The 14,248-nt window shown below is 46.4% G+C and overlaps 1 protein-coding gene across 1 annotated transcript in view; it reads left to right on the forward strand.

Moving 5' to 3' along the window:
* The window catches only part of LOC105534647 (acetyl-CoA carboxylase 2), a gene marked incomplete at its 5' end in the record, with an annotated part of 94,409 nt that overhangs the window by 16,135 nt on the left and 64,026 nt on the right, over positions 1 to 14,248 (forward strand). Inside the window, 5 exons of the mRNA XM_011973420.1 lie at positions 3,246 to 3,392; positions 5,659 to 5,847; positions 8,565 to 8,665; positions 12,182 to 12,270; positions 12,360 to 12,484. Coding sequence (XP_011828810.1) covers positions 3,246 to 3,392; positions 5,659 to 5,847; positions 8,565 to 8,665; positions 12,182 to 12,270; positions 12,360 to 12,484 — 651 coding nt within the window. The remainder of the gene's footprint in view (positions 1 to 3,245; positions 3,393 to 5,658; positions 5,848 to 8,564; positions 8,666 to 12,181; positions 12,271 to 12,359; positions 12,485 to 14,248) is intronic.

Below are 14,248 nucleotides of genomic sequence, written 5' to 3' on the forward strand. Positions count from 1 at the left end.
TCCATTTGGCATATTTAATGAACCAATATCGATATATTAGGTATTATTGTTTAAGAATAATAATTAACTGTTTTAAATTTAACTATTATTGCAATAGTATGGTCCATTTGTCACATTTAATGAACCAATTTTGGTACCTTATTGTTCACTCAGATTTCCTTAGTTCATTTTTTAAAAATTATGGTTAAATACACATAACATGAAATTTACTGTCTTAGCCATTTTTGAATGTTCTCTTCAGCAGTATTAAATACATTCACATGGTTGCACAACCATCACCATCATCCATCTCCAACACTTGCAAAACTAAAACTTGACACTCATTAAATAGTAACTCCCTCCTCCCTCCTCCCTCCAGCCCCTGGCAACCACTATTCTGCTTTCTCTCTATCAATCCAACTCCTCTAGGTGCCTCATATAGGTGGAATCTATATAGTATCTGACCTTTTGTGACTACGTTTAGTATAATGTTTCCAAGTTTCATCCATCTTATAGCATGTGGCAGAATGTCCCTGTTTTTTTAAGGCTGCATAATATTCCCTTGTAGGGGTATATCACATTTTGTTTATTGACTCGTCCACTGATAGACACTAGGATTGTTTCTACCTTTTGGCTACTGTGAATAAGGCAACTATGGACGTGAGTGTACGATTTTCTTAGTTTTTACCTAATGTTCGGGATCCCATCCAGGTTAGTGCATTGCATATAGTTGTCATGTCTCTTTCAACCGCCCTTTAAAAAATTGTGCTCACCTCTACCCATGTGCAAACACACACCACACCTCACAGAGACGACCTCACTGATTGTCTTCTTGGTTTATTATTTGGCCTCCAGGAGACTGGAAACACCAGGAGAACAGGGCTTTTTGGCTTTCTTGCTCACTGCTGGGTCCCCAGTGCCAAAAACAGGAGCTGGTACGTCAGAGGTGCTCTGTAAATATTGGTTGTTGGATGAATGTATAGCAGTGCAGGTGCCGGGGCCATCACCCTCTCCTCAGGACCACTAGGGGGTGCACCAGAGTGTCTGTCATGTGACCCTGAGCTCAGGCTCTTGGGGGGACCTCCAATTTAGATTCCTGTTAATTTTTCAGCGTTTGTCAAGCCCTGTCATTACCTATGAGTCCCTGAGGTCAAGGACTACTTTTGATGTTCCTGTTGTGATCCTGGGGCTTAGCACAGTGCTCGCGGCATAATGGGTGCTGAGAAATAATAAGTCTTGATGAATGAATGAATGTTTACACCCTCCTAAGCAAGACTCTAAAATAATTAGTACATCTGTCCAGCAAAAAAAGCATTTACAAATATCACATTTTCTCTTTTCTCCAGAGTATTCTATTGATTGTATTTGTTTTCTTTTTTAAAAAAATTATAATTATAGGTACATAATAGGTGTATATATTTATGGGGTACATGTGACCTTTTGATATAGGCATACAGTCTAATAATAGGTGTATATGTTTATGGGGTACATGTGACCTTTGATATAGGCATATACTGTCTAATAATCAAATCAGGGTGATTGGGGTATCTATCACCTCAAGCATTTATCATTTCTTTGCGCTAGGAACATTCCAATTCTACTTTTTTGGTTATTTTAAAATATACATTCAATTTTAATTGACTATAGAGTCACCCTGTTGTGCTATCAATACTAGATCTTTTTCTTTTTTTTTGTGAGATGCAGTTTCGCTCTGTCACCCAGGTTGGAGTGCAGTGGCGTGATCTTGGCTCACTGTAACCTCCACCTCCAGGGTTCAAGCGATTCTCGTGCCTCAGCCTCCCGAGTAGCTGGGACTTCAGGCACCTGCCACCATGCCCGGCTAATTTTTGTATTTTTAGTAGAGATGGGGTTTCACCATGTTGGCCAGGCTGATCTGGAACTCCTGACCTCAGGTGATCCGCCCGCCTCGCCCTCCTGAAGTGCTGGAATTACAAGTGTTAGCCACCATGCCCAGCCTCAATACTAGATCTTATTCATTCTATTGAACTATATTTTTGTACCCATTAACTATCCCCACTCCCACCAGCCCCATTACCCTTCCCAGACCCTGGCAGCCATCATTCTACATTCTATTTCCGTGAGTCCATTTGTTTTAATTTTCTACTCCCACATATGAGTCAGAACATGCTAAATTTGTCTTTCTGTGCCCAGATTATTTCACATAATAATCTGATATCCTCCAGTTCCATCCATGTTGCTGCAAATTACTGTTGTTACAATTCTTTTCATTAGTCTCTCTCTCTTTTTTTTTTTTTTTTTTTGAGACAGAGTCTCACTCTGTCACCCAGGCTGGAGTGCAGTGGCATGGTCTCGGCTCACTGCAACCTCCACTTCCTGGGTTCAAGCAATTCTCCTGCCTCAGACTCCCGAGTAGCAAGTAGCTGGGACTACAGGTTTGTGCCACCATGCCTGACTAATTTTTGTATTTTTAGTAGTAATGGAGTTTTACTAGGTTGGCCAGGCTGATCTTGAACTCCTGGCCTCAAGCAATCCGCCCACCTTGGCCTCCCAAAGTGCTGGGATTACAAGGGTGAGCCACTGTGCCTGGCATCATTAGTCTCTTTAGGGAGTTCCCAAAGCTAGGAATAGACTGGGCCTTTTTGGATCAGTGGGCAGGTCCAGGTACCTGCACTGTGATTCCTTTCAGCACACATTTCCTGTGCTGGGTTAATAAGGTAGGGCCTGGCCACCCATTCCCTGAGCCTCACGTAAATGCTTGTGAGACAGACTGGGAGATCAAGTAATTTTACTTGGTGAGTGTAGTTAGAACACTGCCCTTGGCCCTGGGCTGTGGGGGCCCAGATGGAGAAGCCGTGATCAGACTGTGGAGGAAAACAGAATTTCACTCCATTTCCCAGGCTGGAGTGCAATGGCACAATCTTGGCCCACTGCGACCTCCGCCTCCCAGGTTCAATTGATTCTCCTGCCTCAGCCTCTGGAGTAGCTCCGATTACAGGCACGCGCCACTGTGACTGGCTAAATTTTTTGTGTATTTTTAGTAGAGATGGGGTTTTGCCGTGTTGGCCAGGCTGGTCTTGAACTCAAAAGGAATGGTTTGGAAAACCCATACTGGGGTGTGAGTTTGGCCATTTTAACTTTCCAGTACATTGTCTTCGATTTTTTCCTCAGGCCTCATCCTCACTTGATATGGAAGCCAGCGGATCTGCCCCGCCTCCCGTTCTGCCCCGTCCCATTTGGGATTCCCAGAGTTTTCCTGACCTGTCATTCTTGTGGTGTCTCATCAGGCTGAACCGTTCACAGGAGAACTCCCTGCCCAGCAGACACTGCCCATCCTTGGAGAGAAACTGCACCAGGTCTTCCACAGCGTCCTGGAAAACCTCACCAACGTCATGAGTGGCTTTTGTCTGCCGGAGCCCATTTTTAGCGTAAAGGTAAAGTCACCTATGAGCGCAGGCGTGTAGATCCGTGTGGAGAGTCAGGTCTACCCCATGACAGCAGAGGTCATTAGTAAGAAATGAGAAAATGGTCGGTCTTCTGTTGCTTTTATTTTATTTATTTTGTTTTTTGAGACAAAGTCTCACTCTGTCGCCCAGGCTCACTGCAGCCTTAACCTCCTGGGCTCAAGAGATCCTCCCACCTCAGCCTCCCGAGTAGCTGGGACTATAGGTACACCCCACCACGCCCGGCTAATTTTTTGTATTTTTGTAGAGATGGAGTTTTACCGTGTTCCCCAAGCTGGTCTCAGACTCCCAGGCTCAAGTGATCCACCTGCCTGGGCCTCCCAAAGTGCTGGGATTACAGGCCTGAGCCACGCACCCAGCCCCTCTGTTGTGTTTATGAAGGACCTGTCCTCAGGGAATTCCTCAATTCGATTGCAAACATTGGCCTGACGTTTTCTCCTTGATCGTAAACTGGGCTTGTAGCAGTTCAGCTGAAAACTGAGAATACTCCAGTAGGACGTTAAGGAAGGAGTCAGTGGGGGTCACCCCCCTTAAGGAGATGACGGACAAGGCCCTTTGTTTGAAACACACCTCTGTTCGCCGTTCACCCTTGCTGGGTCTCATCTATTCACTCAGTAAAGAAACAAGAAGTTCTCTGATTTGCAGACCTCCTTGAAAGACCCGTGATGCTCATAACAGTGACTAGTGATGATGAAAATCATGGCGATGATGATAATAATTGCCAATGCTTAGCAAGTATGTACCATGTGTCACCCTTTTTTTTTTTTTTTTTTTGAGATGGAGCCTTGCTGTGTCACCCACACTGGAGTATGGTAGCACAATCTTGTCTCACTGCAACCTCTGCCTCCCAGGTTAAAGTGATTCTCCTGCCTCAGCCTCCTGAGTAGCTGGGATTACAGGCACGTGCCACCTATACCCAGCTAATTTTTGTTTTTTTTTTTGGTAGAGATGGGTTTTTACCATGTTGACCAGGCTGTTCTCGAACTCCTGACCTCAGGTGATTCACCCACCTCGGCCTCCCAAAGTGCTGGAATTACAGGCATGAGCCATCATGCCCACTGTGTCACCTTCTAACTACTTAAAAATTCAATTATTTCATCCTCCCAGCAACCGATAAGGTAGGAACTCTTATTTCCTTTTACAGTTGAGGCAACTGAAGCACACAGGGACTGAGAGACTTGCCGTGCTTCATACATGAGGAGGCAAAGATGAGATCTGAACCATGGCCATCAGGATTCTGACTCTGTGCTCTTCACCCCATGTTATGCTGCCTGATGATTATTGACATCATTGCAACTTTTTTTTTTTTTTTTGAGATAGGGTCTTGCTGTGTCTCCCAAGCTGGAGTGAAACAGTGCTCACTACAACCTCGACCCCCTGGGCTCAAGCAATCGTTCCACTTCAGCCTCCCAAGTAGCTGGGGTTACAGGCACCTGCCACCATGCCCAGCTAAGTTTTTGTAGAGATGGGGTCTCACCATGTTGCCCAGGCTGGTCTCGAACTCCTGGGCTCAAGTGATCCTCCTGCCTTGGCCTCCCAAAGTGTTGGGATTGCAGACATGAGCCACTGCACTCCACAATAATTGCAACCTTTATTAGTTGGGGTGCTTCGCAGTTTATGTATCAGTTCACTTTGAAACCTCACAACCACACTGGGGCGTTGGCCCCATTGTCATTGTCATCCAAAGACCATCAGCATTGGCTACTGAGACACCCTGGAAACAGCATAGGGCAGCAGTTCAGTCTCAGGAGCTGAACAGCCTGGGTTTGCCTCCTAGTTTTGCTTCTTACTAGCTAAGTGACTTTGGTTAACTTAACTAATCTCTCTGTGTTTCAGTTGCCTCAACTGCAAAATGGACAAAATCATTAGACCTCCTTTGTAGGGTTGCTTTTAGGGATCAAATGAGAACATGTAAAGAAAGGTCCTAGAACACTGTACTAAGCTAGTATACGAGAAACATCAACTCATCACGTGACCTTATGTTTGATCCCCCCAATGCTGGCTTTCTGATGCACAGAGAGGGGGAGTCAGGGTCTTCCTATGTGGGAAAACTGAGTATCCCATGTGGTCAGGGGCCATTCCACTCTGGACTGCCCCAGAGGCTGCTGGGTCTGGATCTTCAGCCACTTGAGTGCATGGGGTCAGGATGGGTTGAGCTGTGTTGGGTGCCCTGTTGTGGGGGGTGGTGCCCATGCCCATGCAGGGCTGGGGGCTGATGCTGTGGTCCCCGCTTCAGTTGAAGGAGTGGGTGCAGAAGCTCATGATGACCCTCCGGCACCCGTCACTGCCGCTGCTGGAGCTGCAGGAGATCATGACCAGCGTGGCAGGCCGCATCCCAGCCCCCGTGGAGAAGTCAGTCCGCAGGGTGATGGCCCAGTATGCCAGCAACATCACCTCGGTGCTGTGCCAGTTCCCCAGCCAGCAGGTACGTGCTCCCCCACCCAGCCCCACCCCACCAGGATGGTCACACTGGGCTGGCTCCCAGTCTGGCTCCATATCTGGCCTCTGATCAAGTTGAACTCCTTGAGACCCACTTATAGCCTAACATATCAGGCCGAGGGTTTCCTTTCAAGCCTCATCTGCAGAATCCCATCATTTACTCAAAGCAACAGTTGTTTGAATGAACATCAACATTCCTTAGGTCTTATTGCGTAAAACTCAAGATTCCGATGGAGTTGATGCAGATGGAGTGAGCATTTCCCAAACAAATAAACTGGCTGACATCATTAGAGGAAACTGCAAGTTTTTTAATTTTTGTTTTTTCACTGGTTTGCAGCTTTGATTTTCCGTCCCTGGATTTCGTAGGTGATCATCTGGGAGCTCCGTGTGTGTGTGTGTGTGTGTGTATGTGTATATACACATACACACCCCTATATATATATAGTATTTTAAGAACTGTACTGAGGTCGGGTGCAGTGGCTCACTCCTATAATCCCAGCACTTTGGGAGGCCGAGGTAGGTGGATCATTTGAGGTCAGGAGTTTGAGACCAGCCTGGCCAACATGGTGAAACCCCATCTCTACTAAAAATACAAAAATTAGCCAGGCATGGTAGCATGCACCTGCAGTCCCAACTACTCAGGAGGCTGAGGCAGGAGAATTGCTTGAACCCAGGAGGCAGAGGTTGCAGTGAGCCGAGATTGCACCACTGCGCTCCCAAAAAAAGAATGTACTGAGATGTCTCATCATAATCATAGTTGCATTTGTGAACACGTTAAAAAAAAGAATGGAAGCCATTCCAGGGTAGTATGAAATATCTCTGTTATGTACACACTGGCCTTGCGTTGCTCATTTTGTTGTGGTTGTTGGTTTTGTGGGGCATTTGAAAGGCATTTGCACTGGGAAGAGCCCCTCTGCCTATTGGCCTTCCTGCCCGCTGGTGAGAGGGTTCCTCACCATCGTCATCCACCCGCCCACACATTGGTGATTTGGGAAACCAGAGGACAGTGTCGTTCAGGCCATTCTCAGAGGTTAGCAGTTCTAAGGGCTGGAATATTGTCCAGCCAAAGAAAGAAAGAATACTGATTTATGCTTCCACGTGGATGAAGCATGAATTGTGCTAAGGGAAATAAGCCAGGCACAAAAGACCACATATTATGTGATATTATGTGATTCCTTTTTTTTTTTTTTTTTTTGAGACCTCCCGAGTAGTTGGGATTACAGGCATACACCACCATTCCCAGCTAATTGTTTGTTTTTTTAGTGGAGATGTGGTTTCACCATGTTGCCCAGGCTGGTCTTGAACTCCTGACCTCAGGTGATCTTCCTGCCTCGGCCTCCCAAAGTGCTGGGATTACAGGCATGAGCCACGGTGCCCAGCCCTGTGTAATTCCATTTTTTATGAAATGTCCAGAATAGGCACATTCATGAAGAAGGAAGTAGATTAGTGACCGCCAGGGGCTGCAATGCAGGGAAAATGGAGAGTGAGCACTAATGACTACAAGGTTTCTTTTTAGAGTGACGAACATGCTTTAACATTAGATGGTGGTGGTAGTTGCACGACTTTATGAATACACTACCAACCACTGAATGTACACTTTAAAGGGAGATGGTGGAATATGGTGGTATGTAAGGTATATCTGAACTAAAAAATAACAAAAACCAAACTCTAGAGGATCCTAACTGAAAAAGTACACACTTGGAACTTTCAGGAATTTGTCATTGATCCAGGTTTTTTTTTTCTTTAAAAATATTTTTGATGCCAAAGGCAATATACCAATAACATTACGTCTAATGATAAAGACAGGACCCTTCCCCACCAGCACCCTGGTTTTTGCTAGAGTGGGACATTCCCATCTCCTCATTCCCCATCCCGTTCATATGTACGGACCGGTAGAAGGCGAATGTGTGCACTTCTCCACGTGATTGCTGGCATTTTGAGCGCTTGAATTCCTCACCGTTGAAGGGATGAACAGGGGTGTTGCAGGGTAGCTGAAAGGCTTTGGGCCTGGAATTTTCAATCTTCAAATGAGCCTTGGATGGGACCTCCCTGGGAGGCTGTGGTGGGTCTTGTAGGTCAGCAGTTCCCAACCTTTTTAGCACCAGGGACCGGTTTTGTGGAAGACAGTTTTTCCACAGACCGGGGACGGGGGTGGTTTCGGGATGATTCAAGCACGGACCGGGGAGGGGGATGGTTTCAAGATGATTCAAGTGCGTTACATTTATGGTGCACTTTATTTCTATTATGATTACATTGTAATATATAATGAAATAATTATACAACTCACCATAATGTAGAATCTGTGAGAGCCCCAGGCTTGTTTTCCTGCACCTAGACGGTCCTATCTGGGGGTAATGAGAGATAGCAACAGATCATCAGGCCTCAGATTCTCATAAGGAGCATGCAACCTAGATCCCTCACAGGCGTGGTTCACAGCAGGGTTTGCGCGCCTGTGAGAATCTAATGTTCCCGCTGATCTGACAAGAGGTGGAGCTCAGATGGTATTATGAGCAATGCGGGGGCTGTAAATACAGACGAAGCTTCGCTCCTTCTTCCACTGCTTACCTCCCGCTGTTCAGCCAGTTCCTAACAGGCCACAGACCGGTGCTGGTTTGGGTACTGGTTTGGGGACCCCTGCTTTAGGGGACTGCTGTGTGGCATGTGAATCATCAGCAGTCAGATCTGTCTTGTTTTCCCATCCAGATAGCCACCATCCTGGACTGCCACGCAGCCACCCTGCAGCGGAAGGCTGACCGAGAGGTCTTCTTCATCAACACCCAGAGCATCGTGCAGTTGGTCCAGAGGTAAATCCTAGGTCTCCCCATGGGATGTGGTTGTCACCTGATCGTCGCATGCATTGCACCAGGGTGGTGCTCTGGGGCTGTCTTCCGGGCAGGCTTGCACTGCGAGAAAGTTATGGTCCTGCGGTGCCATTACTAACAGCAGAACCCTGGGTAAGGCACTTTACTTCTGTGAAGCTGTTTGCCGGCTGGCAAAATGGAAATAAAAACACTTTTCAAGACAAGTTGTTTGGATTATAAAGGAATGAATTTTTTTTTTTTTTTTTTGAGACAGAGGCTCCTTCCCACAGAGGAGAGCAGTGGTATGATCTCAGCTCGCTGCAACCTCTGCCTCCCAGGTTCAAGCGATTCTCCTGCTTCAGCCTCCCGAGTAGCTGGGATTACGGGCAATTTTTGTACTTTTTGTAGAGACGGGGTTTCACCATATTGGCCACGCTGGTCTCGAACTCCTGACCTCAAGTGATCCACTCGCCTCGACCTCCCAAAGTGCTGGGATTACAGGCGTGAGCCACCATGTCTGGCCTATAAATGTATTAAGTTTTGTGAAGTGCTGACAAATAGTAAATACTTGATAGTTACATTAGATTGAGACAATGTGGTGAAATAGCTTTATGTATGATAAAAGACTGCACAAATTGTTATCATTGTGGCTTTTGGGACAATTGCAAAGGAAAGTGGATGAATAATTTGAATTTGTCTCAAGTAGTTTTTTATTGTACAGGGGTTTTCTGCTGCAGGACTATTCTGATGACAAAAGGATTTTTTTTTTTCTTTTTTTTTTTTTGAGATGATGTCTCAGTCTGTCGCCCAGGCTGGAGTGTAGTGGCACAATCTTGGCTCACTGCAAGCTCCGCCTCCTGGGTTCATGCCATTCTTCTGCTGCCTCAGCCTCCTGAGTAGCTGGAACTACAGGCGCCTGCCATCATGCCCGGCTAATTTCTTTTTTGTATTTTTAGCAGAGACCGTGTTTCACCGTGTTAGCTAGAATGGTCTCAATCTCCTGACCTGGTGATCCGTCTGCCTCGGCCTCCCAAAGTGCTGGGATTACGGCGTGAGCCACCGCGCCTGGCCGACAAAAGGATTTTCTGCCACTTTTCACGAAAAATCCACCTAGCAAGAAAGCTTTCCTTATGAAGACAATCAGGGCCAGGTGCTGCGGCTCATGCCTATAATCCCAGCATTTTGGGAGGCCAAGGCAAGAGGACCACTTGAGGCCAGGAGTTGGAGACCAGCCTTGGTGATGTAGCGAGACCCTGTCTGTACAAAAAAAAAGAGAAAAAAAAAGAGTCAGGCATGGTGGTGTGTACCTATAGGCCTAGCTACTCAGGAGGCTGAGGTGAGAGGACTGCTTGATCCCAGGAGTTTGAGGTTGCAGTGAGCTGTGATCATGCCATTGCACTCCAGCCTGGGGGACAGAGCAAGACCTTGTCTTTTACGAAAAAGAAAAAAAGGAATCAAAGCATTATTGGATTTAAACCAATAAATTCCAGGCATGTTTCCCATGTGCCAGAAACTCCCAGGTACAAAGAATGTAAGATTGTAGAAAACCGGCCTTCTTTTCAGGGAGCTGCCCAGCTGTCAGGGAGAGATTTTAGTGTGGATTCCCCACAAACTGCAAGTTTCACAGCCAGGGGCTAGGAAGGGAGTCCTCTTAAAACACATCGACTGCTAACCTTAAGCCCATCCTTTAAGCTTCAGAGAAACATCTAGGAAAAATGAATCATTAATAAATTAACTGAATTTTCTGGCGAATTTTCTGTGCTGAACGTAAGTATTAAAACTCTGTCCTGTGTTGTATAAGTATGTGTTTTAAAATCACATTCGGATCAGAGAGTCTTTTAGCATCTTGATCTGTTTTGTTGTTATTTGGTGATGCTGCAGTTAAGCTAGTTTCTACTTCCCCACAACTCAGTGTCACATCTCCTGAGAAACTTGACCCCTGCGTTCAGATTTTTGGAGGAACATCCAGGTTAAAACTTTGTTTTAAAAGAGAAGCGGCTAGGTGCGATGGCTCATACCTATAATCCCAGCACTTTGGGAGGCCACGGCAGGTGGATTGCTTGAGCTCAGAAGTTCGAGACCAGCCTGGGCAATATGGTGAAATCCGTCTACAAAATATACAAAAATTAGCCGGGCATGGTGGTGGGCACCTGTGGTCCCAGCTACTGCAGAGGCTGAGGTGGGAAGATTGCTTGAGCCCGGGAGGCAGAGATGACAGTGAGCTGTGATTGCACCACTGCACTCCAGCCTGGGTGACAGAGCAAGAACTTGTCTCAAAACAAGAAAAAAAAAAAAAAGAGAGAAGCAAAATTTACATGGAGATCTTTTGGTAAATGTTTTTCCAGTTTGTCTTTTTAAAATGGTCTCTATACATTGGGTAAGTGATTGAAAAATTTTGTTTTAATGGTTAAAGCTTGCTAAACTTGGCTACCCCGTTCAGTATCCGAAATCTATTAAGGGGTGTGTGTGTTTGTTTGTTTGTTTGTTTGTTTTTGTTTTCTCTGTGGCCAGAAAGGCGCCCTCCCAAGTATTAGGCTTGGGATCTACTCCGGTTTTGCCTCCAGTTTGATGTGGGACCTTGGGCAGGGCAGTGTTCTTTCTGGCCTGCAGATGAACCAACTCCACATCCTTTGAAGGCCTCAGGATTAGAGGCTGCCTCTAGATACTTTAAAAAAAATTATTTTAAAATTAACTAGTTAATTAATTAATTTTTTTAAATTTATTTTGAGACAAGCTATCGCCCAGGCTGGAGTGCAGTGATGCGATCGTAGCTCACAACAGCCTTGACCTCTTGGCCTCAAGTGATCCTCTCGCTTCAGCCTCCTATGTAGCCGGGACCACAGTCATGCGCTACCACTCCCGGCTGATTTTTTTGATTTTTTTGTAAAGACAAGGTCTCACCTTGTTGCCTAGGCTGCTCTTGAACTTCTGGGCTCAAATGATCCTCCTGCCTCAGCCTCCCAAAGTGCTGGGATTATGGGCGTGAGCCACCATGACTGGCCTTAATTTTTTGTTTTGTTTTGTAGAAATTGGGTCTTGGCAATATTGCCCAGGCCTGAACTCCTGGGCTCCAGTGATCCTTCCATCTCCATGTCCTTTCTAAAATCCTTTCACTCTCTCTTTTTTTTTTTTTTTTTTTGAGATGGAGTCTTGCTCTGTCACCCAGGTTGGAGTGCAATGGTGCGATCTCAGCTCACCGCAACCTCCTCCTTCCAGATTCAAGTGATTCTCCTGCCTCAGCCTCCCAAGCAGCTGGAACTACAGGCGTCTGCCACCACGCCCAGCTAGTTTTTGTATTGTTAGTAGAGACAGGGTTTCACCATGTTGGCCAGGATGGTCTCGATCTCCTGACCTCGTGATCTGCCTGCCTCGGCCTCCCAAAGTGCTGGGATTACAGGTGTGAGCCACCCCGCCCAGCCAATCCTTTCTCTTTTTAAAAATCATAAAAAGAAAATATTAAATATTCAGGTACTCAAGGAAGGGGTGTGAGCATTAAGAGCAGCCTTCCCTTCTCCCCAGATACCGCAGCGGGATCCGCGGCTATATGAAAACAGTGGTGTTGGATCTCCTGAGAAGATACTTGCATGTCGAGCACCATTTTCAGCAAGGCAAGAGATGCTGATGCCAACACCAGTGGGATGGTGGGGGGCTGAGGAGCCTGAACTTTACCTCTGCGTGGTGTTTTGTCTCCCCCTAGCCCACTACGACAAGTGTGTGATAAACCTCAGGGAGCAGTTCAAGCCAGACATGTCCCAGGTGCTGGACTGCATCTTCTCCCACGCACAGGTGGCCAAGAAGAACCAGCTGGTGATCATGCTGATCGTAAGCAGGAAGAGGGCCTGTTACCCAACCGGGGGTGGGTCAGGAGTCCGCAAACATTTTCTAACAAGGAGCAGAAAGTGGCCGGACGCGGTGGCTCATGCCTCTAATCCCAGCACTTTGGGAGGCTGAGGCGGGCAGATCACTTGAGATCAGGAGTTCGAGATCAGCCTGGCCAATGTGGTGAAACCTCGTCTCTACTGAAAATACAAAAATTAGCTGGGCATGGTGGTGCGTACCTGTAATCCCAGCTACTTGGGGGGCTGAGGCAGAAGAATCGCTTGAACCCAGGAGGCAGAGGTTGCAGTGAGCCAAGATCGTGGCACTGCACTCCAGCCTGGGCAACAGGGCGAGATACTGTCTCAAAAAATAAAGAAAAGAAAAGGAAAGAAAAGAAAAAGTAAGCCAGAAAGTAAATATTTTAGACTTTGCAGGTTGCCGTGGTCTCTGTCTTGACCACTCAACACTGCCTTTGTACAATGTAAGCGAATGGGCATGGCTGGGTTCCCATAAAACTTTGTTGGGAGCCTGAGATGGGAGGATCACTTGAACCTAGGAGTTCAAGTCCAGCCTAGGCAATATTCTAAGACGCCATTTCTTAGAAAAAAAAAACTAAAGCTGGGCACTGTGGCTCACTTCTGTAATCCCAGCACTTTGGGAGGCTGAGACAGGAGGATCACTTGAGGCCAGGAGTTTGAGACCAACCTGGGCAACACAGGGAGACCTCATCTATACAAAAAGTACAAAAATTAGCCAGGTGTGGTGGTATGCACCTGTCGTCCCAGCTACTCAGGGTGCTGAGGCAGGAGGATCACTTGAGCCTGGGATGTTAAGCCTGCAGTAAGCTGTGATCACAGCACTGCACTCCAGCCTGGGTGGCAGAATGAGATCCTGTCTCAAAAAAGCAACAACCAAAAAAACCCAACTTTGTATACAAAAACAGGCAACGGGTGGGATTTGTTGGCCCCTGGGGAGATCATGACTAATGCAAAGCACCTACTTTGTGCCAGGTACACTTGAAGTGCTTTCCAAATACACAGTTGCTCATTTAATTCTCACAGCAGTCCTAGAAAGTGGGTACTGCTGTCACAGCTCTTTGGCAGAGCACAGAGAAATTAAGCCACTTACCCAAGGGCATCCAGCTCCTAAATGTAGAGCCAGGATTTGAACCAATAGTCTGACTCCAGAGTCATGAACTATTAGCCGTGGGATATTGGATTTTGAGTCCTGTGTGTGAAGAAGAAGAGGTATGGAGTCTCTGTTCTTGTTTCTCTTTTCACTTGATAATAGCAGTCTTTTGTTTTTTGTCTATTTTTTCTTTTGAAACAAGGTCTCGCTCTGTTGCCCAGGCTGGAGTGCAGTGGCACCATCATGGCTCACTGTAGCCTCTATCCCCTGGCCTTAAGCCATCCTCCCACGTCAGCCTCCCAGGTAGCTGGGATTGCAGACTCACACTACCACACCCAGCTAGTTTGTTTGTTTGTGTATTGGTTTGTTTTGTAGCGATGAGGTCTCACCATGTTGCCCAGGCTGATCTTGAACTCCTGGGCTCAAGCAATCTTCCTGCTTTGGCCTCCCAAAGTGCTGGGATAACAGGCATGAGCCACTGCGCCTGGCCAATAATAGCAGTCTTTTATGACTAAAAATATTATTCTTTGATATGTCCCTGGCAACTGACTTGGAAAATGTAGGATCAGCAAAGTAAAAGAGACTTGGACTTGGCTTATGGTAGAAAGGGGTTTGGCAATTTTTTTTTTTTTTTTTTTT

The sequence above is a fragment of the Mandrillus leucophaeus genome, unplaced genomic scaffold, assembly GCF_000951045.1.
Source record: "Mandrillus leucophaeus isolate KB7577 unplaced genomic scaffold, Mleu.le_1.0 Scaffold1370, whole genome shotgun sequence".
NCBI lineage: Eukaryota > Metazoa > Chordata > Mammalia > Primates > Cercopithecidae > Mandrillus > Mandrillus leucophaeus.